Below are 27,033 nucleotides of genomic sequence, written 5' to 3'. Positions count from 1 at the left end.
AGGGGACATAACTTTAAACTGAGGGGTAATAGATATAGGACAGAGGTCAGAGGTAGGTTCTTTACGCAAAGAGTAGTGAGGCCGTGGAATGCCCTACCTGCTATAGTAGTGAACTCGCCAACATTGAGGGCATTTAAAAGTTTATTGGATAAACATATGGATGATAATGGCATAGTGTAGGTTAGATGGCTTTTGTTTCGGTGCAACATCGTGGGCCGAAGGGCCTGTACTGCGCTGTATTGTTCTATGTTCTAACTGCTTCACCATGAAGTCTTTGCTCCCAGTCTACCTTAGCTAGTTCTTCTCTCATCCCATTGTAACCGCCTTTGTTTAAGCACAAAACACTAGTGTTTCATTTTACCTTGTCATCCTCCAACTGTATTTTAAATTCCACCATATTGTGGTTGCTCCTTCCAAGAGGATCCCGAACTATGAGATCATTAATCAATCCTGCCTCATTACACAGGACCAGATCTAGGACTGCTTGTTCCCTTGTAGGTTCCATTACATAACTGTTCCAGGAAATTAGCCCGGGCACATTCTATAAACTCCTCCTCAAGGCTGCCTTTACCAACGTGGTTAAACCAATCGATATGCAGATTAAAATCTCCCATGATAACCGCTGTACCATTTCTACATGCATCGTTATTTCTTTGCTTATTGCCTGGCCTACCATCCTGTTACTATTTGGTGGCTTATAGACTACTCCTATCAGTGACCTTTTCGCCTTACTATTCCTGATTTCCACTCAAATTGATTCAACCTTGTCCTCCATAGCACCAATATCATCCCTTACTATTGCCCGGATGCCATCCTTAAACAACAAAGCTACACCACCGCCCTTACCGTCCATTCTATCCTTTCGTATAGTCTGATACCCTTGGATATTTAACTCCCAGTCGTGACCATCTTTTAACCATGTTTCAGTAATGGCCACTAAATCATAGTCATTCACGATGATTTGCGCCATCAACTCATTTACCTTATTTCGTATACTACGAGCATTCAGGTAAAGCACACTTATGCTGTTTTTTATGTCTTTGTTATGAATCCTAACACCTTTATCAGTAACTTTTTGCAAATGATTTTTCCTCTTACCCTTTCTCCTAATTTTCCTTGTCTTTGAACCCATATCTCTACATAATAACCTGTCACGTAGCCTGCTGCCTTGCTCTCCATTAACCATTATACTGTCCATAGCTTTACACTTCCCTTCCCCCCAACTTGCTAGTTTAAAGTTCTTGTGACCAACCTATTTATCCTATTCGCTAGAACACTGGTCCCAGAATGGTTCAGGTGAAGACCGTCCCAATGGTACAGGTCCCTCCTGCCCCAGTACTGATGCCAATGCCCCATGAAATGGAATCCCTGTTTCCCGCACCACTCCTTTAGCCACGTGTTAACTTCCCTAATTTTCTCAACCCTATGCCAATTGGCATGTGGCTCGGGTAGTAATCCAGAGATTATAACCCTGGAGGACCTGTTCTTTAATTTAGTCCCTCGTGTTTGATAATCCCCAAACAGGCCCTCTTTCCTAGTCTTACCTATGTTGTTAGTCCCAACGTGGACCACAACAACTGGATCCTCCCCCTCCCTCTCCAAAATCCTTTCAAGCCGATCAGAGATGTCCTTCACCCTGGCACCGGGCAGGCAACATACCATGCGGGACTCTCGATCTGGCTTACAAAGGATGCCATCAATCCCCCTAATTATAGAATCACTTGTCTTTTTGCTCCCCCCTCTTGAATGGCTTCCTGTACCACGGTGCAGTGGTCAGTCAACGCATCCTCCCTACAGCCCTCTTCCTCATCCACACAGGGAGCAAGTACCTCATACCTGTTGGACAAGGTCAAGGGCTGAGGCTCCTCAACTCCTAAACTCATGATCCCCCTACCTGCCTCCCTTGCTGTCACACCACTCTGACCCTGACCACTGTCCGAATTAACAGTACTTATTCTACCGGGTGTGACTGCCTCCTGAAACAAAGCGTCCAGGTAATTTTCCCCCTCCCTGATGTGCCGCAGTGTGTGCAGGTCGGTCTCCAGCTCATCAATTCTGAGCCGAAGTTCCTCGAGCAGCCAACACTTGCTGCAGATGTGGTCACTGACGGTCTCAATGGGATCCACCAGTTCCATCATCATACAGCAACAGCACATCACCTGTCCAGCCATATTCAATTAGTTAATTAATTTAAATAATAATTTTTATTTTTTTATATAACCTCAAGGATAAACCCGAACACCAACAAAAACACAGCCCTCTCTCGCCACTCACCTAAACTCAGATGCACCCTGTTCCAATCAGCACTCAGTCACTCACCTAAACTCAGATGCACTCTGTTCCAATCAGCACTCAGTCACTCACCTAAACTCAGATGCACTCTGTTCCAATCAGCACCCCGTGACTAAAGGCACTCCTGCCACACCTTTTGTGCACTCACCTCTCCCAGCACTGTCCCGGCTCTCTCCTTCCGCGCTGTTTTCGCAGTCCCGGCTCTCTCTGCTCTCGCGCTATTTTCGCTATAATGGTGTGCCTCCAACTGGTAAGATTCTCTTTGTCTTTCTGCATTGGGGAACCCTTCTCATAGAATCATAGAATCCCTACAATGCAGAAGGAGGCCAGTCGGCCCATTAAATCTGCGCCAACCCTCCAAAAGAAAAGCCCACCCAGGCCCAATCCCTGCCCTATCCCTGTAACCCCACCTTACCTTTGGGCATTGAGGGGTAATTCAGCACGGCCAATCCACCTGACCTGCAGTGGACTATAGGAGGAATTCGGAGCACCCGGAGGAATGCCACGCAGACACAAAGAGAATGTGCAAATTCCACGCAGTCACCCGAGGTCGGAATCAAACCCAGGTCCATGGCGCTGTGAGGCAGCAGTGCTAGCCACTGTGCAGCCCCACATTTGGCCAAGAACACTGCCCCTATGTATATTTTATGAGCCAACTAAACGAGGTGTGAGACCACCCAGTGGGAATTCTACTCCTGATTGTGTCTGATCTTTATCCCTCTACTGGCAGCTCCCCCTCCGACATATGCTTGAGACCAAGCATTCCGTGGGAGAGTTTGATGAGTGAGACTTTCTGCACCACATCCTTGGAAGGATGTCAAAGACTTGGAAAACTACAGATGAGATTTACGAGAGTGACAGCGGGAACAAAGAGATGACTGCAATAACTAGAGAAACTCGGCTTGTTCTGATTACAGCAGTGAAAGTTTAAGGGAGATTTAATAGGCCTTGAAAACTCTGAAGGGATGACATAAAGTATTCAAGGAGAAACTGTTTATACTGGCGGGAGGATCAATAACCGCAGGACATTGATTCATGATCACTGGCAGAAATAAACAACAGGAAAGATGAGATTTTGTTTGCCTATTTGAGTTATGATGGAATGCACAGCCTGCAGGAGTGATGGAAGAACATTCTCAAGGGAATCTGAGATAGGCTTGAAAAATAAAAATGTAGAAGGCTACAGGGAACCAGCACGGGGTAGGAATAATTGGAGAGCGAGCACAGGCACGATGGGTTCAATGGCTTTCCTCATTCCTGCAGCATTCTATATTATCCTGCGCTCCAGCATTCCAATGCACAGCTCCACCCAGTCGGAATCTTCTGTGCAGATGGTCATACGTAGGCCTTGCCGGCTGCCTCCAATGTGCAGGGCTCAGTTGCATCATGAAGTTGAACACAGCTGGACCGCATCAGGTTGAAAGTTTAAGTCCCACTCCAGCACTTAAGCCCATAACTCATGCTGACCCGTCCGTGTAATACCGAAAGATGATGCATTGTCTTTGAATGCAGCTTCAAAGCAAATCCACTAGGGTAAACGGTGAAGTTCCGATGGAATGATTTGAAGAACTGCGGGGCATTCTGACCAACATTTCTCAACCCATCACATCAAAGACACATTAGTTAGTCGTTTGTCAGCCTTCTTTCTTGTGGCGCAAAATGGAGGCCACATTTTTCTATAACAGCAATTAATTCAGTTTATACATCTTGTAATTTTTTTTGAGGCAATGTATAAATTATGTTATTTGTTTGCTTCAAACATCTTGCAACATGTGTCTTACGCTTCCTTTTATTCCTTCCTTCTCTCCCCGGTCACCCTTTTTTCCTTTCCTTTAAAGAGAAATTGTGTTTTATAAATTCTTTTGAGTTTTTTGAGGATGCAATTATACTGTAGACAAAGAGGAATCAGAAGATGTAGTATATCTCCTGAGATGAAGATAAGGTGCCACACAAGAGATAAGGGGCGCAATTCTCCCATCGGGAGTCTAAGTGCCGACGCCGGAGTGAAAACCGGAGTGTTTCACTCCGGCGTCGGAGGCCGTTCCCAGCCCCCTATTCTGCCGCCTCCGGGGGGCTAGGTGCGGCGCCGCGTCATTTATGCGCGCCGGGCCTTGGCGCCGCGTAAAAGCGGTGCCGTGTAAATGACGTCATCTGCGCCTACGCAGGTTGACCGGCACCAACCCGTGCATGCGCGGTTGACGTCCTCCCCGCTGCCGCCCCGCAAGAAGATGTCGGATGGATCTTGCGGGGCTGCGGAGGAATGGAGGTCCTCCTTCAGAGAGGCCGGCCCGCCGATCCCCTTTTCAGTCCCCGCCCCGGTGCAGGAACCCCCCTCCTCCCCCCACAGGCCGCCCGCCCCCCCCCCCCCCCCCAGCGTTCCCGCGGTGTTCCCACCGGCAGCGACCAGGTGCGGATGGCGCTGGTGGGAACCTGTCATGTTGGGCAGGCCGCTCGGCCCATCTGGGCCGGAGAATCGCTGCTCGCCCGTTACAAACAGCGAGCGGTGATTCTCCGAGCGGCCAGCCGTGATTCTCGCCGCACCGGTTTGGGGGGCGGGGGGGGGGGGAGAATCACGTGCGAGTGCCGGGGCGGTGTGGTGGGACTCGCACGGTGCCCCAGCGATTCTCCCACCCGGCGTGGGGGAGGAGAATTCCGTCCAAGATAAGGGTTCATGGAATTGGGGGCAATATATTGGTCTGGGTAGAGTATTGATTAACAGACCAAAGCAAATCGTAGGACTAAATGGCTCATATTCAAGTTGTCAGGCTGCGAATAGTGGAGAGTCGCAAGGACCAGTGAGGTCAGCTATTTCTCATCGATATTAATGACATTGACAAAGAGACAGAGAGTAATGATAAAGGTATTGACACAGTAGATGTAGAGTGGATGCTTCATTTTGTGGGGCAATCTAGTATGGGAAGTCATAAGGGAATAGCAGGTTTAAAACAGAGATGAGGAGAAATTGTTTCTTTCAAAGGGTCATGAATCTGTGGCATTCACTACCCAGAGTGCAGTGGATGCCAGGACTTTGAGTAAATTTAAGGAGGAGACAGACAGATGTTTAATTAATAAGGGGGAACGGGCAGGAAAGTGAAGTTGAGACTGAGAGGAGATTCAGCCATGATTGAATTGAACGGCAGAGTGGGCTCGAGGGGCTGAATTGCCGACTCCTACTCCTAGTTCTTATGTACTGTATCTAAGTTTGCTTGTGATACAAAGTTAGGTGGGAATATAAACTGTGAGGAGGACACAGAGACATGGACAAGGTAAGTGAGTGGGCCACAAGGTGGTAGATGAACTGTAATGTGGGGAAGTGCAAGTTATTCACATTGGGCAAAAGAATAGAAAAGCAGAATTTTTTTAAAAAGGCATGAAATGTGCAAATTTTGATGTTTTGAGGGAATTGGGTGCACTTGTACAGGGAACACAAAGTTTGTATGCCGGTACAGAAAGCAGTTACAAAGGAAAATGGCATGTAGGCTTTTCTTGCAAGGGGATTGGAGCACAGGAATAAAGAAATCTTGCTGTACTTGTATGGAGGTTTGGTGAGACCACATCTGGAATAAAGAATGCAGTTTTGGCCTCCACATTTACTTGCAGTGGAAGTGACAGAGCAAAGGTTCACTGGGTTGATCCCTGGGATGTGAGGGTTGTCCGCTGACAGGAAGGTGAGTAAATTGTGTTTGTATTCTCTGGAATTCAGAAGAACGAGAGGCAATCTCATTGAAACATTCCAGGTTCTGAGGAGCTTGATAGGGTAGATGCTGAGAGGTTGTTTCCCTTGGCTGAGAAATTTAGAGGGTGGAGGTGCAGCCTCAAGATAAGGGGAGGCGATCATTTTGGACTGAGTTGAGGAGAAATTTCTTCACTCAATGGGTTATGATAATTGGACTTCTTCTCTATGCCAGAGGGTGGCAGATATTCCATTCAATCTTTTTAAGGCTGAGCTACACAGATTTTTGGTCTCTCAGGGAATCAAGGGATATGGGGATAGGGCGAGAAAGTGGCATTTAAATTGAAGATCCACCATGATATTGAATGGTGGAACATGCGCGACCAGTCTATGGTCTTCTCCCAGTCCTATTTCTTGTGCTTTTCTGATTCTATCTGCTACTTTGTTTCTCAGTCTCTGCCTCTACGTTTCTCTTGCTCCCCTCTATTTTTTTTTGCCTCTTTCTGTCCGTCTGTGTCTCACTCGCATTCTGCCTCTGCGACACACCCAGAGAAAAGCCCTATTCTCGGAGCCTTTCGATTCCTCCTCCTTCCAGTGAAAGGCGTAAACTTAAAAGCAAAATACTGCAGTAGATGGAAATCTGAAATTTTAAAAAAACCAAGTCACTGGAAGTATTCAACGGGTCAGAAAGCACCTGTGGGGAGAGGTGAAAAAAAGAGTTAGCGCCTGACCTTTCATCAGAACTGGGAGCAGTTAGAAAGGTCGTAGGTTTTAATCAAGTTAATCGATTAAAATGAATTGCTTAAGCAATCAAAAGATGGAGGGTGGAACAAAAGGAAAGGTCTAGATTGTGCAGCAGTCAGGAGACATTCAATGACGAGTTTGTGGGCAAGAGCAAAGGAAACAAAATGGCCTTAAAGCCTGCTAGATTCAATCCCTGACCATCCCGTCCACCCCCCACGCACCCCCTCCCCCCTCCCCCCGGGAGCCCCAGCATCCACCATTTTGTTTCCTCCTCTTTGCAGCTTTCAGTCTCGATTGTGTTTTTCTCGCGTTCTTGCTCCCAGCTGGCACCTGTTCATTGTTCTGCTATCCACAAAAAACTTCCCGTGAACACGTTTTTTGTTTCTTGAATGACATCAAAATACTGCGGAGTTTGGAAATCGGAAATAAAAACAGAAAATATCTGGAAAAACCATGCAGGCCTGGCAGCACCTGTGGAGAGAAAACCGAGTTGTCCCATTACCACCTCTTTGGCTTTGCCTCAACAACTGTTTTGTCATTGAAATGTCCCCTGCCTACCGCTCAGTCACAAACCGCCCCTTTTGGTCTTTTTTTCACCTTCCTCCATTGCACCGACATATAACCGTATTACATTGCTAACTTTTCCCAGTTGTCTGGGGTTTTCTCTCCGTGAGACCCTCCATGCATTTCTCTCTCTCTCTACACAGCTGCTCCCCAGCTGTCACTCGGGTGCTTGATGATAGTCACATCAGGACTAGCAATGGTGTCTGATTTTCTGATTGTCATAGGCAGGGATACAACCCCCCATTGCCATTTATGTGAGTGTTTAGAAAGCAAGTGTTTTGGGAATAAAGGGCAGAAGTTTATGTTCCTCCCCAGCTGGCCTTGCCATTGGGGTCCTGCCAGCCCGACCTCTCTCTCTCAAATTTACAGTGGGACGGGAGAGGCCTGAGAAGGCCCGCCCTCCCTTGGCCCTGCCAGTCCTGGCAGCTTTGCATCCTCCATTGACTCTTGAGGTGGGAAACCACGCCATCTTAAAAGTCCTAATTAACAGAATCTCACTGTCTCTACCACAGGACCGCTGCCTCCTCAGAACCCTGTGATGACTGCTGTTACAGCAACTACAGCACGGCTGCGCTGGGATAACCCCCTGACTGGCTCCGGAGATGGTTACATCATCAATATCACAACCAGCCATGACTTGAAAAGCCGTTACATCCCCAATGGGAAGTTAAATGCGTACACACTCCGTGACCTGGAAGGGGGACGCAGGTACATGTTGGCGCTAATGACGGTGAAGAACACGGAGAGAGGAAAGCTGATTAGTGACCCTGCACATCTGACCATCAGCACGTGTAAGTACAAGGAGCCAGAGTATGGGAACATTCAGTGGTTAAACTGAGGTTGTACTTGCAAGGATGCTGGCTAAGTAAGGGTGTTTGAGAGTGGGGACACACGACGGAAAGTTGGCGACAGCAGGATGATCAAGGAGGGAGGGGACATAAACAGGAGATATACAGTAGGGAGGGGATGCAGTAGAATGAGTGGGTAAAGCTTGGGGGAAGGTGAGGAAAGAGAATTGATGTAAACAGGATAAGTGGAGATGAAAGACTTGGATATAGATGGGAAAAGAAATAAAGAGAGGGTACAGTGAGGTGAGATGGGGATGAGACAACATACAGCTGTAGGAGGGAAGATAATAGAGGGAGGATACAGGCTGGGACAGAATGATATTGGAGAGGATATGCAGGTGGGGAGGGAGGTGATCAAGAAAGATACCGACTGGGAGATTTAATCGAGAAAGGGGGCAGGATTCTCCAACCCCCCCCCGCTGAGTCGGAGAATCGCCAGGGGACATCGTGAATCCCACCCCCCGCTGGCTACCGAATTCTCAGGCGCCGGGGATTTGGTTGGGACAGGAATCACGCCGCGCCGGTCAACGGATGCTGGCAGCGGCCCCGCCGACAATTTACCAGCCCGTGATGGGCCGTGTGGCTGCCCATTTTCGGCGGGTCCCGTCGGCGTAAATTAGAGTAGGTATTTACCAATGATACCTAGCTGCGCGGGCGGCCTCCGGGGTCCTCGGGTGGGGGGGGGGGGGGCGCGGGGGGATCTGGCCCCAGGAGGTGCCCCCATGGTGGCCTGGCCCGCGATCGAGGCCCACCGATCCGCGGGCGGGCCTGTGCCGTGGGGGCACTCTATTCCCCGTCGGCCGCTGTGGTCCTCCACCATGGCCGATGCAGAGATGATCCCCTCTGCGCATGTGCTGGGATGATGCCAGCACACGCTGGTGCTCCCGCGCATGCGCCAACTTGCGCCGGCTGGCGGAGGCCCTTCGGCACCGGTTGGTGTAGCGCTAAGCCCCTTCCCTGCCGCATTCCACACCTTTGGGGCAGCCCAACGTCGGAGCGGTTCACGCCACTCCTCGGCGCCGCAGTTGCCCGCCCCGCAGAATCCCGCCCAATATGTCAGGAAAGAAAGCTGAAGAGAAGAGGCAGACTGAAGAGTGAATGGGATAGAGACTGGCAGGTGCTGTAATATGCCTTTAAAAATCTCAGTATGGCATCGCTGGAAGGGAATTGTGTCCTGTAATCCAGTCTTAGTTTCACTTTTGCTTTGAGCAAAGCACTATCATGTTATTGCAATTATATAATGCCATGGGCTTATTCACTGTACAAGACACAAGACACTAATCCCTCACAAGGGATTGGGTAAACACTTTGTGGGCTCATTTATTAAGACTAGGCACATGCGAACAGTTATACCAAGATATAAAATTTGAAGACATAAGAATTGTGTGTGCTCTGCTCAAAGCAAAAGTGAAACTAAAACTGGATCACATGACACACTTTCTTCTAGTGATTTATATTTATTGAAGGCAAATTAGAACATCCCCTTTCTTTTCAAAGAAAATGTCCCCTCCCCCTCAAAAAATTAGCATTTACAATACATGTTCACCTTTCGTTACCATTACATAAGGTACATAGGAATGATGACTCTGAGTCTTTAAAACATAAAGCTAACCTGCTAGTACACCCAGATCTTGTATTGGTAACCTTGACTGGAGATTTCTTTAATTGCTCAGTGATTTGTAGGATTGTAGGGATCAGCGGGGAGCTGGCAAGGTGGATACAGAACTGGCTAGGTAATAGAAGGCAGAGAGTAGCAATGGAAGGGTGCTTTTCTAATTGGAGGGCTGTGACAAGCGGTGTTCCACAGGGATCAGTGCTGGGACCTTTGCTGTTCGTAGTATATATAAATGATTTTGAGGAAAATGTAACTGGTCTGATTAGTAAGTTTGCAGATGACACAAAGGTTGGTGGAATTGCGGATAGTGATGAGGACTGTCAGAGGATACAGCAGGATTTAGATCGTTTGGAGACTTGGGCGGAGAGATGGCAGATGGAGTTTAATCCGGACAAATGTGAGGTAATGCATTTTGAAAGGTCTAATGCAGGTAGGGAATATACAGTGAATGGTAGAACCCTCAAGAGTATTGAAAGTCAGAGAGATCTAGGTGTACAGGTCCACAGGTCACTGAAAGGGGCAACACAGGTGGAGAAGGTAGTCAAGAAGGCATAAGACATTCTTGCCTTCATTGGCCGGGGCATTGAGTATAAGAATTGGCAAGTCATGTTGCAGCTGTATAGAACCTTAGTTAGGCCACACTTGGTGTATAGTGTTCAAATCTGGTCGTCACACTACCAGAAGGATGTGGAGGCTTTAGAGAGGGTACAGAAGAGATTTACCAGAATGTTGCCTGGTATGGGGGGCATTAGCTATGAGGAGCGGTTGAATGAACTTGGTTTGTTCTCACTGGATTGCGGAGGTTGAGGTGCGACCTGATAGAGGTCTACAAAATTATGAGGGGCATAGACAGAGTGGATAGTCAGAGGCTTTTCCCCAGGGTAGAGGCGTCAATTACTAGGGGGCATAGGTTTAAGGTGCGAGGAGCAAGGTTTAGAGGAGATGTATGAGGCAAGTTTTTTACAGAGGGTAGTGGGTGCCTGGAACTCGCTGCCGGAGGAGGAGGTGGAAGCAGCGACGATAGTGACATTTAAGGGGCATCTTGACAAATACATGAATAGGATGGGAATAGAGCGATACGGACCCCCGAAGTGTAGAAGGTTGTAGTTTAGTCGGGCAGCATGGTCGGCACGGGCTTGGAGGGCCGAAGGGCCTGTTCCTATGCTGTACTTTTCTTTGTTCTTTGTTCCTGGTTGTATTTTGGATCTTGACGTTGGTGCAGTAGGACGTTACAGTGGTTGAGGAGCTGGAATGGACCTGATTTGTCCTCCGTTACATCTCACCAATCCGCGTTTATGTGTAATGATTTAATCGGACCTTGGGTTCTAAACAAACCCTTTTTAAAAACATTTCGAGTAGCCAATTATTTTTCTTTATCCAATTAAGGGGCAATTTAGTGTGGCCAATCCACCTAGCCAGCACATCTTTGGGTTCTGGGAAACCCACGCAGACATGGGAAGAATGTGCAAACTCCATACGGACAGTGACCCAGGGCTGGGATTTGAACCCAGGTCCTCAGCTCTACAATTCCAGTGCTAACCACTGCGCCACATGCCACCCAGTTCTAAACAAATCCTTGTCATCTCGACAAGGGATCCTGCTTTCAAACTTGTTGTCTCAACTCTAAACCAGTCAATTTTGTACTTGCATTTTTATCATGCACGATACTCATCCTCTATTGTAGTTTTCAAAGTTGTTCTCAATTTTCTGAGAGGGTAGAATAGGTAGGAGTAGGTAAATTAATATGCATTGGTCTGCCAATCATGAGCTCTGCCATGATGGAATAGCTGCACTGGAAGGTGTTGCTCTCTGGTGTACATTGTAATGTGTGGATCTTGCTTGGTCTGTCTGTATTTGAGAATTAGGGATTTTACTGTGCGAATCATCCATTCAGGTAGGCCAACCGGTCAAAAATAATAAGGATAAAAAGTAGTGTAATCGATATTCCACTTCTCACAAATATCCTGGAACAGATTCCCAGTAAATTGTACAGCATTATCCATAATTATCTCTTGAGGCATACCAAACAAACAGAATATAGCACTTAGAGTCTGTGCCACAGTTGTGCTTGGCGTGCAAAATTTTCAAATAACTGGATACTTGGTAAAGTACTCAACAATGACACTGAAGTCCATGCCCTGAAAAAGGTTGGATGAAAGTTTGCACCAAGGATGGGTTGGAACTTCATGCGGAATCAGTCTTGCTTCGTGCTGACTTGGCAAATGCCCTTACCACCCCTCTCACCTTTTGACGATGATCACAATGTCATTGTTCATACCTGTCCAATAGGTTGTCTCTCTTTTGAATCTTCTCATCCCATTGCCCATGTATAAGGGATGAAGATGTTGAAGATTGTCCGATCGCAAAGATTCCAGAATGGTGACCTCCCTACATTTAAGACTTACTCCCGGGAGATGCCTCATCCTGATACAGCCAAAATGGTCTCGTGTTTGTGGAGATGCTGAATTGAATCAGGCCACCCTTCGATGATGATTTTGACAGTTTTGTGGTGTAGACAAGGCTCTGAAACTCAGAAGGGATTGGGTAAGCATGTTCTGGGTTCATTTATTAAGATTAGGCATGTGAGAAGTTATATATAGGTAGAAAACATGAAGACATCAGAGCTGCGTGTGTGTGCTCTGCTCAAAGCAAAAGTGAAACAAAGACTGGATCAAATGGCACATTTCCCTTCCATTGATGTCGTGCTGATATCCCTTAAAGGCACATTACAACAGTGTATTGTACTATTATAATATGACATGGTGATCAGTAGTGTTAAGTCAGGGTGTAGCAAGATTAAGTACAGGTGCGACATAGTAAACAGCCTTAGGTCGTGCTATGTGGCATGAGGAGATGTCGATGCTTTGGTCCGATGACAATGAAGTCACTGCAGCAAGAGTATTAAAAACACAAGAGTGCTGTGTGTAAAGAAAAACTTTGAAACACAGCATTGATTGAGTGTGGAAGTAAAGAGATTAGAAGCAAGCTCACACTTGTGGTGAGATTGCAGAGCACGTCCATAATTACATTCCCATGAGTGAGGCAGCACGTCGAGAGAATCAGTACCGGGTTAGCTCAGTCGGAAAATGTGAATCACCAGGATCTGGGTTAGATTGATGCCAAGTAAGGGAGAGTTTAACCAAACAAACAAAATAATAGAAATTGGGCAAGAATGTTGTGACTATAACAAGAAGCTTCGGGAGTTGCTGATCAATAAATTGAATAAAAAGCAGACACCATTACCTCGTGGTGCATTCCCACCGCAACTCGTCTTCCTATGCGGAGCTTTGGAAAACTCACGAAAATGGCTACAGTGATGCTCATCCCAAGTACTACAGAAGAAGGAAGGTCAACGGGGCATTGTCAGAACATCCACAAAATTCCACAGCTTGAACTAAGATGCAGCTGACCTACTGTCCGAACTTAAAATGTTTGAACAATGTATGTAAGGGCTATGGTTCCTTGGTTCAGAAGTGCATGAACTACATAAGCAAACCATAAAGAATTGCTTAGCAATTGGGAATGAAGGTCTACACAGGCTGACCATGTCAGGACTAACAGCAGAAAATCTAAAGGATCCCCAAAAGACAGGGACTACATTGGAAGACCTGTTCAGAAACAGGTTAAGCTCCTGTACTCATCCTCTCGAGTTCATTTAGTTTTGACAACAGCCTACAGAATCCACAGACCACTTCACCGGCAAATGCAGAGAAAAGGGTACGTACTGTGATTTGTGAATCGCAGAGCCAGCAGACAGAATTGCTGAGCTGATGATAACATGCACTCCCAAGGAAGCATTGCAGCTAGATCTGATTCACAAGCTCAAAATATATAGTACGAAGAGCTACCCGAGGATGGAAGTAAGTAGAAAACCATTCATGCAGGTTGACAGAGCTTTCATGTCCTGGTACAACCCCATTGTTGACACCAGTGATGTGTTGGGCAGGTAGGTTCGATGTGGACTGCACTCGATGCAGGGAAGCTAGAAACAGACGTCTAAAACTGGAGAAGATCCAACACTGTTTTAATCAACGATAGAACTGATATACATATTCAGCTGTGGGTCGACACTCTACTGAACTGACTGGAGACCTTGTACTAGCCTGACCAGACTTACTAGCCACCGCATGGTGTTTGCACTGTGCTAGCTCGTGGACTCTGACTGTCTCAGTGGCTGGGTCCCGAGAGAGCGGGAAACCTAGTGCCCTCTGGCTTTATAGTGGTAGTGTCCTGTCTGGTGATTGGCTGCACTGTGTTGTGTGCTTACTGGTCATCCTGTGTGTCAATCACTGCCTGTCTGCAACTCATTATATACATGAGTGGATAATATGACATCTCCCCCCCCTTTTTTTTTAGATAAATAAATACTAAGATGTGCGTGCGTATATATATATATATATATATGCCTGACTATGTACAAAAGGTGTCTAAATGAACGTATATATATAGGAAGGTGTTGATAGTGCAGATACATGGCAAACAAAACAATATTTACTGAGGTTAAATCGATGAAGTCACAAAATGTACAAAAGTTCAGTCTACAGATTCAGTCTTTGTGGTGGGCGACAAATTCTTGTCGATCGCCGCAGAGGTGAATCAGGAGCCGCCTGCACGTAGATAGGCGGGATCGCTGCCATCATGATGGTCGCATGGGCCGGCAGGATTGCTGATAGATCGGTGGCCTCGTGGCAGGGTACGTCTGGAGGAAGCATCGTAAGCGGCGGGGCACTTCGGTCAGGTAGCAGGCGTGGAACTCTTCGCAGTGCCCGTCTGTTGCGCCTCAGCAGGGAGCCATCAGCCATGCGGACAAGGAACGATCTTGGGGCCACTTGTTTGATCACTTGTGGCTGACCAGCCGCCCTCAGACAACTGGACACGAACATGATAAGTTGGGGCCAGCTCGGGTAGATCCGTGGCATGAGCATCGTATGTGGCCTTTTGTTGGGCCCGTGACCGCTGCATTTTCTGTAAGACCGTGAGGTGCTCAAGGCCTGGAACATGGATGGCTGGAACTGTGGTCCTCAGAGTGCGATTCATGAGCATCTGCGCTGGGGACAGCCCAGTGGACAGTGGGGTTGCCCTGTATGCCAGCATCGCCAGGTTGAAGTCGGAGCCTGAGTTTACAGCTTTGCATAGCAACTGCTTTACAATATGGACCCCTTTCTCGGCCTTCCCATTTGACTGCGGGTAGTGGGGACTGGAGGTTATGTGACGGAAGTTGTAGGACTGTGAAAAATCAGACCATTCCTGGCTGTAAAAGCAAGGACTGTTGTCGCTCATTACCGTGAGCGGAATCCCATGCCTGGCGAACGTTTCCTTGCAGGCTTTGATTACCGCCTTCGACGTGAGGTCGGACAGTTTCACCACTTCTGGGTAACTGGAGAAGTAGTCTATCAGCAGTATATAGTCACACCCCTTGGCATGGAAAAGGTCTACACCTACTTTGGACCAAAGAGAGGTCAAGATCTCGTGCTGTTGCAGCGTTTCCTTGGGTTGTGCTGGTTGAAACATCTGACAGGTAGGGCAGTTGAGGACTGTGTCGGCAATGTCCTGGCCAATAGACTGCCTCCCGAGCTCTGCGTCGGCATTTCTCGACCCCAAGGTGACCCTCATGGAGTTGACCCAGCACCATAGCCCGCATGCTCTGAGGAATTACGATCCTGTCGAGTTTCAGTAGGATTCCCTCCACCACTGTCAGGTCGTCTTTTATGTTATAGAACTGGGGACATTGTCCCTTCTGCCAGCCATTGGTAAGGTGCTGCATCACACGCTGTAGCAGAGGATCCTTGGCCGTCTCCTCACGAATTTGGACCATCCGTTCGTCAGAGGCCGGAAGGTTCGAGGCACACAACTGCACTTGCGCTTCTATGTGGCAGATGAAGTCACTTTGTTCACAATGGACCTGGATAGGGCATCTGCAATGATCAGCTCTTTGCCTGGCGTGTAGACAAGTTCGAAGTCGTAGCGGCGTAGCTGAAGACGAATTCGCTGTAACCGAGGTGCCATGTCATTTAAATCTTTCTGGATTATATGGACTAGAGGCCTGTGGTCCGTTTCTACCGTGAATTTTGGCAGGTCGTAAACGTAGTCGTGAAACTTGACTATCCCTGTCAGGAGGCCCAGATACTCCTTCTCAATCTGAGCGTATCGTTGCTCAGTAGGCATCATGGCCCTGGAGGCATACGCCACTGGAGCCCAGGACGAGGAGTCATCTCGCTGAAGGAGCACCGCCCCAATGACGTCCTGGCTTGCATCAGTCGATATCTTGGTTTCCTTGGTTGGGTTGAAGAACGCTAGAACCGGGACTGTGGTGAGCTTTGCTTTCAGCTCACGCCATTCCTCTTCATGCGTGGGCAGCCACTGGAATTCCATCGACTTTTGACGAGATGGTGGAGGGCCGTAGTGTGGGATGCCATATTGGGAATGAATTTCCCGAGAAAGTTGACCATCCCGAGGAAGCGGAGAACCGCCTTCTTGTCCTCCGGGGTGTTCATGGCATTGATCGCCGAGGCCTTTTCGGCATCTGGCCGCACGCCCTGCTGCGAGGTGTGGTCAGCCAGGAACCTAATATCCGATTGACCAAATGAGCACTTGGCCCTGTTCAGCTGGAGACCATGTTCATGAATTCTCTGGAATACCTTCTTGAGGCGAGTGATGTGTTCCTGGGGCATTGTGGACCAGATAATTACGTCTTCAGCGTATACTCGCACCCTTCGATGCCCTCCATCATCTGCTCCATGATGCGGTGAAATACTTTGGAGGCAGATATGATCCCAAAAGGCATCCGGTTGTAACAGTCGCGACCAAACGGGGTGTTGAACGTGCACAGCTTGCAATTGGACGCGTCCAGCTGTATTTGCCAAAAACCCTTGGAGGTGTCCAACCTAGTAAAGAATTTGGCATGAGCCGTCTCACTGGTCAACTCTTCACGTTTTGGTATCGGGTAATGCTCCCGCATGATGTTGTGGTTTAGATCCTTAGGGTCAATGCAAATGCGAAGCTCCCCTGACGGCTTCTTTATGCAGACCATGGAGCTGACCCAGTCTGTTGACTCTGTGACCTTCGATATGATGCCCTGGTCTTGGAGGTCCTGTAATTGCTTCTTCAGAAGGCGTGGAGCATGAATTCCAGGGGTGGCGTTCGGCTTGAGCAGGATTTTATATCGGTATGGGAGCTTGCCCATTCCATCGAATACGCTGTGGTACTGCGTGATAATGTCATCTATGTCGGCTTGCAAGTTTCCATCAGGCAAGGCCATCGCCGGTGATGATGACATGGTGTGAACTTGCTAAATCAGGTTCAGGAGCTTGCAGGCTCGAGCACCGAGCAGGGACGCTCTATCAGGCCCGATGATTTCAAACCGCAGTGTTGCCTTGATCGCCTTGTTGGATACCCCTAGTTGACAGAGCCACTGGCAGCTATGGCATTGCCATTGTAGTCAAGGAGCTGGCAGGCCGGTGGAAGAATGCTTGGTCTGGCGCGGATGGTGTTGATATCGGATTTTGAGATTAGGTTCACTGATGTGAGCCTTGTTAACTGTGAGGACAGCACACCACTCGTCGTCGGGGTCCACACTGAGGATCGAGAGGCGTTTCGCCGTTGTGGTGGAAGGCAGCGCATGCGTAGCTATGATGCCCACCCGGTATGGGGACTTGAGGCACTCTGCATCAGGGTCTGTTGGGCTGTCGGGATCGGAATCTGGCATGCCTTCTTGTATTGAGTGGACACTTCTGCGCCGCAGCTGGGATCGCTGGCTGTTGAGCGGAGGAGCAGATCTGCAAAGGGCTGCGTAGTGGCCAAGCTTGCCACACTGTAGTCACCGGCGTCCTTTTGCTGGACATTGCGGCTTTAAATGGGCGGAGCCACAATTCTGACACATCATGACCCCGACGTCAGTGCATTCCGTGCGCCATCGCGCATGCGCAGTGCGGTCGGTCGACGTACGCACCTGCGCAGTCGGGTTGTCGGGTTCGTCGTCCACTCTGTCATGGCGCGCATGCGCATGGACCCTGGAAAAGCGCGCAAAACAGCCACTCTCCTCGATGCTCAGGCCCTGCATTTGTGCAATGGCCTGCACCCGTTCCGCCTCGTGGAAAGCCAGCTTTGCAGTTTCTGCTGCCCTGATGTGGGAGTAACGATTCTTAGCATGCTCATGGGCAACACACGTCTCGATAGCGACAGAGAGGGTCAACTGTTTGACTTTCAGGAGCTGCTGCCGAAGGGAGTCGGAGTGGACCCTGAAAACTTTCTGATCCCAGATCATGGCATCAGCCGTCGAGTCATAGTTACATGACTGCGCTAGGATGTGGAGATGGGTCACGAAGGACTGAAAAGGTTCATCCTTACCCTGAAGCCTCTGCTGGAAGATGTACCGTTCAAAGCTCTCATTCACCTCAATCTCGCAGTAGCTGTCAAACTTCAGCAGGACTGTTTTGAATTTCTTTTTGTCTTCGCCGTCAGCGAACGTAAGGGAGTTGTAGATGTGGATGGCGTGGTCCCCCACGGTGGAGAGAAATAGCGCGATCTTCCTGGCATCCGATGCTGCTTCGAGGTCGGAGGCCTCGAAGTACAGGAGGAACTTTTGCTTGAAGATTTTCCAATTGTTGCCGTGGTTTCCGGAGATGCAGAGCTGCGGAGGAGGATGGATGTTTTCCATTTCACTGGCTTTATAGTGGTAGTGTCCTGTCTGGTGATTGGTAGTGTCCTGTCTGGTGATTGGTAGTGTCCTGTCTGGTGATTAGCTGCACTGTGTTGTGTGCTTACTGGTCATCCTGTGCGTCAATCACTGCCTGTCTGCATCTCATTATATACATGAGTGGATATTATGACAACCAGAACAAGACATGTGCAAGATGTGTACTTCTACACGCACCAGGAAATGCCCAGCTGTTCACAGATTCTGCAAGGCATGTGGCAGAAAGGGTCATTGACAGCAGCAGTGTACTAGAGGACAGGCTGATGCAGTTGCAAAGAGCCGTGCACTGATCTAAACAGACCGCACACAACGGGTACCTTGAATGACCATTTGGTATCCTGTCAGAAATACATACATGACACAACTAACAAACAAAAACATAATAATGATGGGCACGGCGAGGTGAACAGGTTTCACTACGTTAGTCTCATGGAAAACATAGATACCATCTACCGTCCAAAGTGTTTGCCGAGATTTGAATGATCTGCCTGAAGAAAGTTAGTCGCTATTTGTTATGGGTCAAGATTGACACGGGGGCAAGTCCCAACATACTATCCCTGTAAATTCCAAAAAGACATGTATCCACAGACATGGAAGGCCTTGGCTAAACCTGCTATGGTGAAACTTTCAGTGTACAATGGTGCACAAATTCACTGTGCAGAATCCATAGTTCTGTAGTGCAAGTCAAATCAATCCTGCTGAATGTCACAGATGTTGTACATCGTGGACACTAAAAGTCCAGTGATTGAAAGTATACCAGCATGTCATGACCTCCCACTAGTAACAATCAATGGAATCAGTCAGACATCAAAGGTGGAACAAACTCAGAACTACTCCTATCAACTCGGTAGCATTGTGGATAGCACAAATGCTTCACAGCTCCAGGGTCCCAGGTTTGATTCCGGCTTGGGTCATTGTCTGTGCGGAGTCTGCACATCCTCCCCGTGTGTGCGTGGGTTTTCTCCGGGTGCTCCGGTTTCCTCCCACAGTCCAAAGATGTGTGGGTTAGGTGGATTGGCCATGATAAATTGCCCGTAGTGTCCAAAATTGCCTTTAGTGTTGGGTGGGGTTACTGGGTTATGGGGATAGGGTAGAGGTGTGGACCTTAGGTAGGGTGCTCTTTCCAAGAGCCGGAGTTGACTCGATGGGCCGAATGGCCTCCTGCACTGTAAATTCTATGAAACTCTATGAAACTCCGTTCACAACTTAAAATCAAAATAACCAGCACTGTGGTCAGCAGAGCCTTGCGTACCTGTCTGCCTACTCTTACCCATTCTACTCTCTCAGAATTAGAGAACACATTTTCCAACTGCAAGAGAAGATGGCCAAGGTGCAGAATAAAAGTACAGGTGTCGATTTGCCACCTGTTCGGTCCAGAATCTTCAACCACCGTACAGTCCTATTGCTTCCAGAACAAGATCCCGAATGAAACCAGGAACAAAATCAAGAATGAATATTGTGAGCAATTAAAGAAACTCACAGACAAGGGTTACAAGTACAAGGTCTGGGCATACCAGCAGATTGCCTCTTCACTTTAGAGACACATACATTCATCAGTTTTATGATCAGAGTTTACACTGTCCATCCACCCTCCCTTGAAACGGGGGGGTTCTCATGGGGTGGGGGGGTTGTTTGTGTGAAGGTTCATGAAGGAGGGATTCCTTTCAGAAGCGATTTTACACTGGGGCAGGTAGCCCACTCTTGCTCCAATTAAAGCCCTTAAGTGACCTCAATCCCTGATGGCCTCCCTCTCCCATGGCCTATCCCCTGAGACCTCATTCGTTCCCCTCGCCATAACACAGGCCTTCCCTACCCTCCATGCCCGGACCCCTGACACTTGACCTCCTTCTCCGGTTCCCTGGTCTTGGGTCAAGAGGCTTCTTGCACTGCCGTTTCCAGCCACTCCAGCACAGTTCCTGGAGGTACTGGAAAGCTGAGATTGGCTGGCAGTTCACCAAGGCGGGAGGGACTACCTGAGCAGTGAAGGGCCAAAATCTCACCACTGCCAATCAACGCTCGTTAGAATGGGAAATGGCAACTGGGCACAAACTGAGCGGATTGAAAAGAGAATACTGCGAGGAAACTGATTTGAGAAAGGGGATAGGGGTTGGAAAAGGGGAAGCGTTCCAGTGAGTATATATTAGAGCGAAGGTGGTGGATATGAAGACAAGATACTGGCATATTTGAATGTTATTTTCCTTACAGGTCCCGATGGAATATTATGTTACTTTAGATTCTGTGTACAGATTCATCGTTCACCAAAATGTCTTTGTTTTTAAATGCCTCCCTCTGTTGTGTTAAAAAGTATCTGGAGATGTTTTCTCATTATTTGACTTAATTGTCTCCAGCAGTCTAACAGCAGGATCTTGGTTTTATGTAGTATCTTTAAGAGAAAGATGTAACCCACAGGACATTGGTGCAGGTTGAAGTCCGTGGTTCTGGACCAGGACACGAGCTGGCATTCAAATTTCAGCTCATTGTTGAACAGTGCAAGTTGGCAGCAGGTCTGGTCCAGTGTGAGTATGTGGCCATTGATGGAGATGTAATCAGTGGCTAGGGAGCAGTGTTGTGGAGGTGGCTGAAGGCCGAGGCCTTGGTCATCCTGATGTTGAGCTGAGAGCAATTGTGGATATGCGATATTTGATAGAGTGGCAGTCGTGTGGAGAGAAGCAGTGGCAAGAGTAGAGCTGGATATCTTCAGTGTGAAGCCTAAACCCCAATGCCTGTGGGTGATGTTGCTGAAGAGTTAGCATGTGAATAGCAAATTAAGGGATTCAAAGGTGAGTCTTTGGGGAGCCCCAGGGATGTAGTGGATGATAAGAAAAATAAACCATTACTGGAAATACACTTGCTGTTTTTCCATAGACTTGAATAGCAACGTGGCAGGTCTTTACCATGGAGTTGGATGTTGGATGAGAATGGAGTGGTTAACAGTCACGCATTTCCTACTCTTAAAACTATATATTTCTAGTAGTTTAGTGAATTTTAGTTTTGCCCTTTTGGCTTCCTCGTGTTTAAATGTATATATTCTTTGTACCTTAGCCTCTGTTTGGATATGTATTCCGCTTGCTATAGTGGGACTCGAAAATAAAGACTTGCATTTCAATAGTGCCTTTCACAGGCTCCGGAAGACCTGTACCACTACATATTCAATTATGTATTTTGAAGTGTTTGACTGTTGTCAGGGGAATTCCAGAAGGATGCCTGCCCACCCGTTTCCCCATTGATCAAGCATGCATCTCCTCATGTCGGAGGAGATCTGACATTGCCATTTAGGCCTGTCAAAAGAGACCAAACTGCAGGTTAAGACCATGTCATTGAGGTGGTATCTTCTGAGATTCTTGTATTCAAATCCCTCCCTGGCCTCACTCCTGCGTATCTCTGTAACCTCCTCCAGCCCTACAACCCTCTAAGAACTCTATACTCCTCCAGTTCTGGCTTCATGTGCATCCCCCATTTTTTCACTCTCCTTGCCTTCACCTGTCTGGGCCTAAACTCTGATATTGGGGCTTGTTTAGCACACTGGGCTAAATCGCTGGCTTTAAAAGCAGACCAAAGCAGGCCAGGCAGCACAGTTCAATTCCCGTACCAGCCTCCCCGAACAGGTGCCGGAATGTGGCGACTAGGGACTTTTCACAGTAACTTCATTTGAAGCCTACTTGTGACAATAAGCGATTTTCATTCATTTCATATTTCCCAATTAATCCTCTTTGCCTCTCTCTCCTCGTTTATATGATAACGCTTCTAATTAACGTCCTTGACCAAGCTTTTGGTCATCTGTTCGAATATCTCCTTCGGTTTGGTGTCAGTTTTTTCTAATAATGTTCCTGTGATGTTCATTTGGAAGTTTGGCTATGTAAAAGACACTATGTAAATGCAAGTTGATTGGCTCAGCAGATAAGTCATTGTAACTGGTTGAAGGAGCACTTGTTTAATGACAGATATGTGCACAAAACAAACACCGGGTGTAAGTTTGGTGACTGATCTTTTAAGTATGTTTTTTCAGTGACACAAGGTTCTTTGGCCTTGGAAGTCATGATGTGGTGAGGTTTTACAATTCCTTTTTTCATCTTGAAGACATATTAATTTCAGTGTGTTTCATTCGATGGATAGGATATCACGGCTCCTTTACTCTGCCTAAGAGTAAGAGGCTAAGAGCTGTAAGGATCAATGAAATGTAATGACACTAATTATCTTGTGCATTTTTTAGTGGGAATTCAAAGTAGCACAAAGCGAGGCGAAACACAAGGTAACTCAAAAAGCAAGACCGAGCCTGGGGACCATGGTGCCTACAACAACCAACTGCATATCACACTACAACCCGATGAGGTGGAAATTAGCAATGCAAGCTACGAGGACAATTCTCAAGTCATAAAGTAGGTGAAACGCTTAATGTTTTAAAAATGGATCTTTTTTCAAGTCTCTTGCCTCATGTGACACCCTCAATCCCAGGCTTTCCACTACTGGTGCAAAGTTAGAAAATTACTCCTAAAGTGCAGAAGAACACCATCCTAGGTCCAATAGAGCAGGGGAAAAGATGTTGCAGAAAAGTCTTGAGGGAAGTCAGGATTTCCAACGATTTGACGCCGAGGTTGCTAATTGTCCACAACTCAAGGGCTTAGAATCATAGCATCCCTACTGGCAGAAGGATGTCATTCGGCCCATTGAGTCTGCACCGACCTTCCAAAAGAGCACCCTATATAAGCCCACACTCCCACCCTTTCCCTGTAACCCCACATAACCTTTTGGACACAAAGGGCAATTTAGCATGGCCAATCCACGTAACCTGCACACCTTTGGATTACGGGAGGAAACCAGAGCACCCGGAGGAAACCCACAGAGATGGGGAGAATGTACAAACTCCACACGCAAGGCTGGAATCAAACCCTGTTCCCTAATGCTGTGAAGCAGCGGTGCTAACCACTGTGCCACCATGCCGCCCAGAATTGCTCATCGAAAAATGACTACAGGCTGAACAGAATAGAGTTTAGCAATAAGGTAACTAACCCAGACAAAGATATGAAGAACTGTACAACTATCTGCTATGTTCCACTGTGGAGAGCACTTGTTCATTTATTTTCAAAATGCAAGGCAAACAATCAGGGACTGATGAGGCACGTCACAGGCATCCACAACTGAGTCCCGACCCACAGTACAATATTTTCTGTCAATAGTTCTTATTTTTTCTAAAAACTGATGCATAGATCAAAGATCACAAAGAATCTCTATTCACTGTGGGAAGTGGATTTTTCACACTGGTGAAGTTGAAGATCCATCCAAGACTGGATTAATGTAGAGAGAGTTATATTTTGATCCAAAAATAAGCAAAAAACTGCAGACGCTGGAATCTAAAACGGGAACAGAGGACGCTGGAACAACTCAGCAGGCATGGCAGCGTCTGTTGGGAGAGAAAGCAGGGTTAACATTTCGAGTCCTTAGACCCTTTGTCAGAGTCCTCTTCATGCTGCCTGCTAACATACACGATTGACGTCAGCACTACCTGCACTGTTGAGTGTTGCATGCTTCAGCAAAGGGCCCAACATTGTGTGAGGCTAGCCCAGTTAGCTCTGGCCTGCACTAATTAAATCCAGCCTGTGTCTCTTAGAGGGGAGGTGCATTGTGGGTGGAGCAGGTGCTCAAAGCCATTCTCCAACCGATATTGGCCTCGGAAAGACGTACAGATGAGAGAGAGTGAGCACCCAAAAAACCATGAAGATCCTGAGGGATATCGACAGAGGTGGATGTGGACAGGATGTTTCCTCTTGTTGGAGAGTCTAGAACTATGGCACACTGCTTAAAAATAAGGGCCCACTCGTTTAAGGTGGAGGTGAGGTGAAATCTCTAGGGGCTTTTCACAGTAACTTCATTGAAGCCTACTTGTGACAATAAGCACTATTATTATATTATTATCTTTTCACTGAGGGTCGTGAGTCTTTGGAACTCTCTTCCTCTAAACGTGGCGGAAGCAGAGGCTGGAATTTTCAAGGCCCCATGGTGTGTTTTCCGGTGCCAGGATCCTCCATCCTGCTAAAGTCTGTGGATAGATTCTTGCTAAGCAAATGGGTGATAGGTTATCAAGAGTATGTAGGATGCAGATTTAAAGTTAAGATCAGCCATGATCTTATTAAATGGCGGAGCAGTCTCGAGGGGCCGAATGGCCTGCTCCTGCTCTTTGTGCATATGTTCGTACTTCCAGCAGTGCACTGGAGGCCTTGGGTGAGAACGTACTGTAGAGGAGAAACCTGTTTATCCACAGGCGGCTAGAAGGTCCTCGAGGCAAGCTCTCAGATGGCAGTGGGACCAGATCGCCATAATAATCAAAGCCAGCAGTTGGGCCTGATAATCTGGGTGCAATGCAAGGCTTTTAGTAACCTCCCATGTGGTTACGGTCAGTGACTGTATCTTCAAATGCCATAACCCATCAATGGCATGAGTAGGCTCGAACACTGCTAAATACATCACGTCTCCCCGTCACTCACCCATCAACAATCTCAATCAGGACTCATGACATAGCTTCATCTCACCCTTACACGTGTGGTGAGTTGCACTTCTGCAACCGCACATCTCATGGTTTGCACACACTGCCAGCTATTCAACCATGACAACCACATCACCCAGATTGTACTGCAGTCAATGACACACCTCCCTGTCTCTTGCAGGACAAGGTGGCAAACAAGCCAAGGCAGGATGTGCTAATCAATCAGAGGAAGATAGACACAGCTACAAATCCATGATCTCGTGAAGGAGACAGTGGCTGCCATCATTGGAGAGGCTCTGTAATGATGCACTTTCAGAGACTCCATTCGTGAAAACAAGAAGGATTTGTTCAAAAGAATTGTCGAGCAGCCTGCAGCAGGTGCATGGTTACACCTAGGCCCCGACATATCTCTATGTCCAAAAGAGGACTCCACCCCCTGGGGTGATGATCTACTCTGACTCCCAATTGGTCCCCCAAGCCAGGTGACCCTTACTCTGTTGTGTTACCCTTAAAGGGAAAATCACCACAATCCTCCCCCTTAAACTCCTTTATACAATCTCCAATAAGTTGCTCAGCCCTAAATTCTAACTAAACCTTATATACATGAGTTGGGCAATTATAAATCAAGTCTTTGAGGATTTTTTTGTTTCTTGTAGAAAGTCGTAATTCTATTGTCTGAGGTGCTTCCACAGAATCGATATTAACAGGAACTGCAGGTACCTCTTCGGGCACAGGCAGTTCATCACTATTTGTTTCCATGGAGCCATCAGTTATGTCTGTAACAGGTTGATCAGGTACTTTGGTGCTTATGGGTTTGAAAGCACTTCTTGATGGCAATGTTTTTTTTTAATAAATATTTTATTGAAAATTTTTGGTCAACCAACACAGTACATTGTGCATCCTTTACACAATATTATAACAACACAAATAACAATGACCTATTTTATAAACAAAAAATGAATAAATAATAAATAACAAAAATGAAAACCAACCCTAATTGGCAACTGCCTTATCACAAGTAACACTCTCCAAAAATATAATTTAACAGTCCAATATATAATTATCTGTCGCAACGACCTATACATATTATACAGTATATATTAACAACCCTGAGAGTCCTTCTGGTTCCTCCTCCCCCTCCCCCCCCCCCCCCCCCCCCCCCCGATCCTGGGCTGCTGCTGCTGCCTTCTTTTTTCCATTCCATCTATCTTTCTGCGAGGTATTCGACGAGCGGTTGCCACCGCCTGGTGAACCCTTGAGCCGACCCCCTTAGAACGAACTTAATCCGCTCTAGCTTTATAAACCCTGCCATTTCATTTATCCAGGTCTCCACCCCCGGGGGCTTGGCTTCTTTCCACATTAGCAATATCCTGCGCCGGGCTACTAGGGACGCAAAGGCCAAAACATCGGCCTCTCTCGCCTCCTGCACTCCCGGCTCTTGTGCAACCCCAAATATCGCCAACCCCCAGCTTGGTTCGACCCGGACCCCCACTACTTTTGAAAGCACCTTTGTCACCCCCATCCAAAACCCCTGTAGTGCCGGGCATGACCAAAACATATGGGTATGATTCGCTGGGCTTCTCGAGCACCTCGCACACCTATCCTCCACCCAAAAAAATTTACTGAGCCGTGCTCCAGTCATATGCGCCCTGTGTAATACCTTAAACTGAATCAGGCTTAGCCTGGCACACGAGGACGATGAGTTTACCCTGCTTAGGGAATCTGCCCACAGCCCCTCCTCGATCTCCTCCCCCAGCTCTTCTTCCCATTTCCCTTTTAGTTCATCTACCATAGTCTCCCCTTCGTCCCTCATTTCCCTATATATATCTGACACCTTACCATCCCCCACCCATGTCTTTGAGATCACTCTGTCCTGCACCTCTTGTGTCGGGAGCTGCGGGAATTCCCTCACCTGTTGCCTCGCAAAAGCCTTCAGTTGCATATACCTGAATGCATTCCCTTGGGGCAACCCATATTTCTCGGTCAGCGCTCCCAGACTCGCGAACTTCCCATCCACAAACAGATCTTTCAGTTGCGTTATTCCTGCTCTTTGCCACATTCCATATCCCCCATCCATTCCCCCCGGGGCAAACCTATGGTTGTTTCTTATCGGGGACCTCCCCA

At 47.6% G+C, this 27,033-nt stretch overlaps 1 protein-coding gene across 6 annotated transcripts in view; it reads left to right on the top strand.

Moving 5' to 3' along the window:
- The window catches only part of sned1 (sushi, nidogen and EGF-like domains 1), a 376,981-nt gene that overhangs the window by 190,205 nt on the left and 159,743 nt on the right, over positions 1 to 27,033 (top strand). For all 6 annotated transcript variants that reach the window (XR_011934549.1, XM_072474925.1, XM_072474927.1 and 3 more), the window contains exons 20-21: positions 7,786 to 8,064; positions 22,642 to 22,807. Coding sequence is in view for 5 of the 6 variants with exons in the window: in XM_072474925.1 (XP_072331026.1) it covers positions 7,786 to 8,064; positions 22,642 to 22,807 (445 nt within the window). In the remaining variant the exon portion in view is untranslated. The remainder of the gene's footprint in view (positions 1 to 7,785; positions 8,065 to 22,641; positions 22,808 to 27,033) is intronic.

Source organism: Scyliorhinus torazame, chromosome 14, assembly GCF_047496885.1.
Source record: "Scyliorhinus torazame isolate Kashiwa2021f chromosome 14, sScyTor2.1, whole genome shotgun sequence".
NCBI classification, from domain to species: domain Eukaryota; kingdom Metazoa; phylum Chordata; class Chondrichthyes; order Carcharhiniformes; family Scyliorhinidae; genus Scyliorhinus; species Scyliorhinus torazame.
This window is presented reverse-complemented; position numbering and strand designations above follow the sequence as displayed.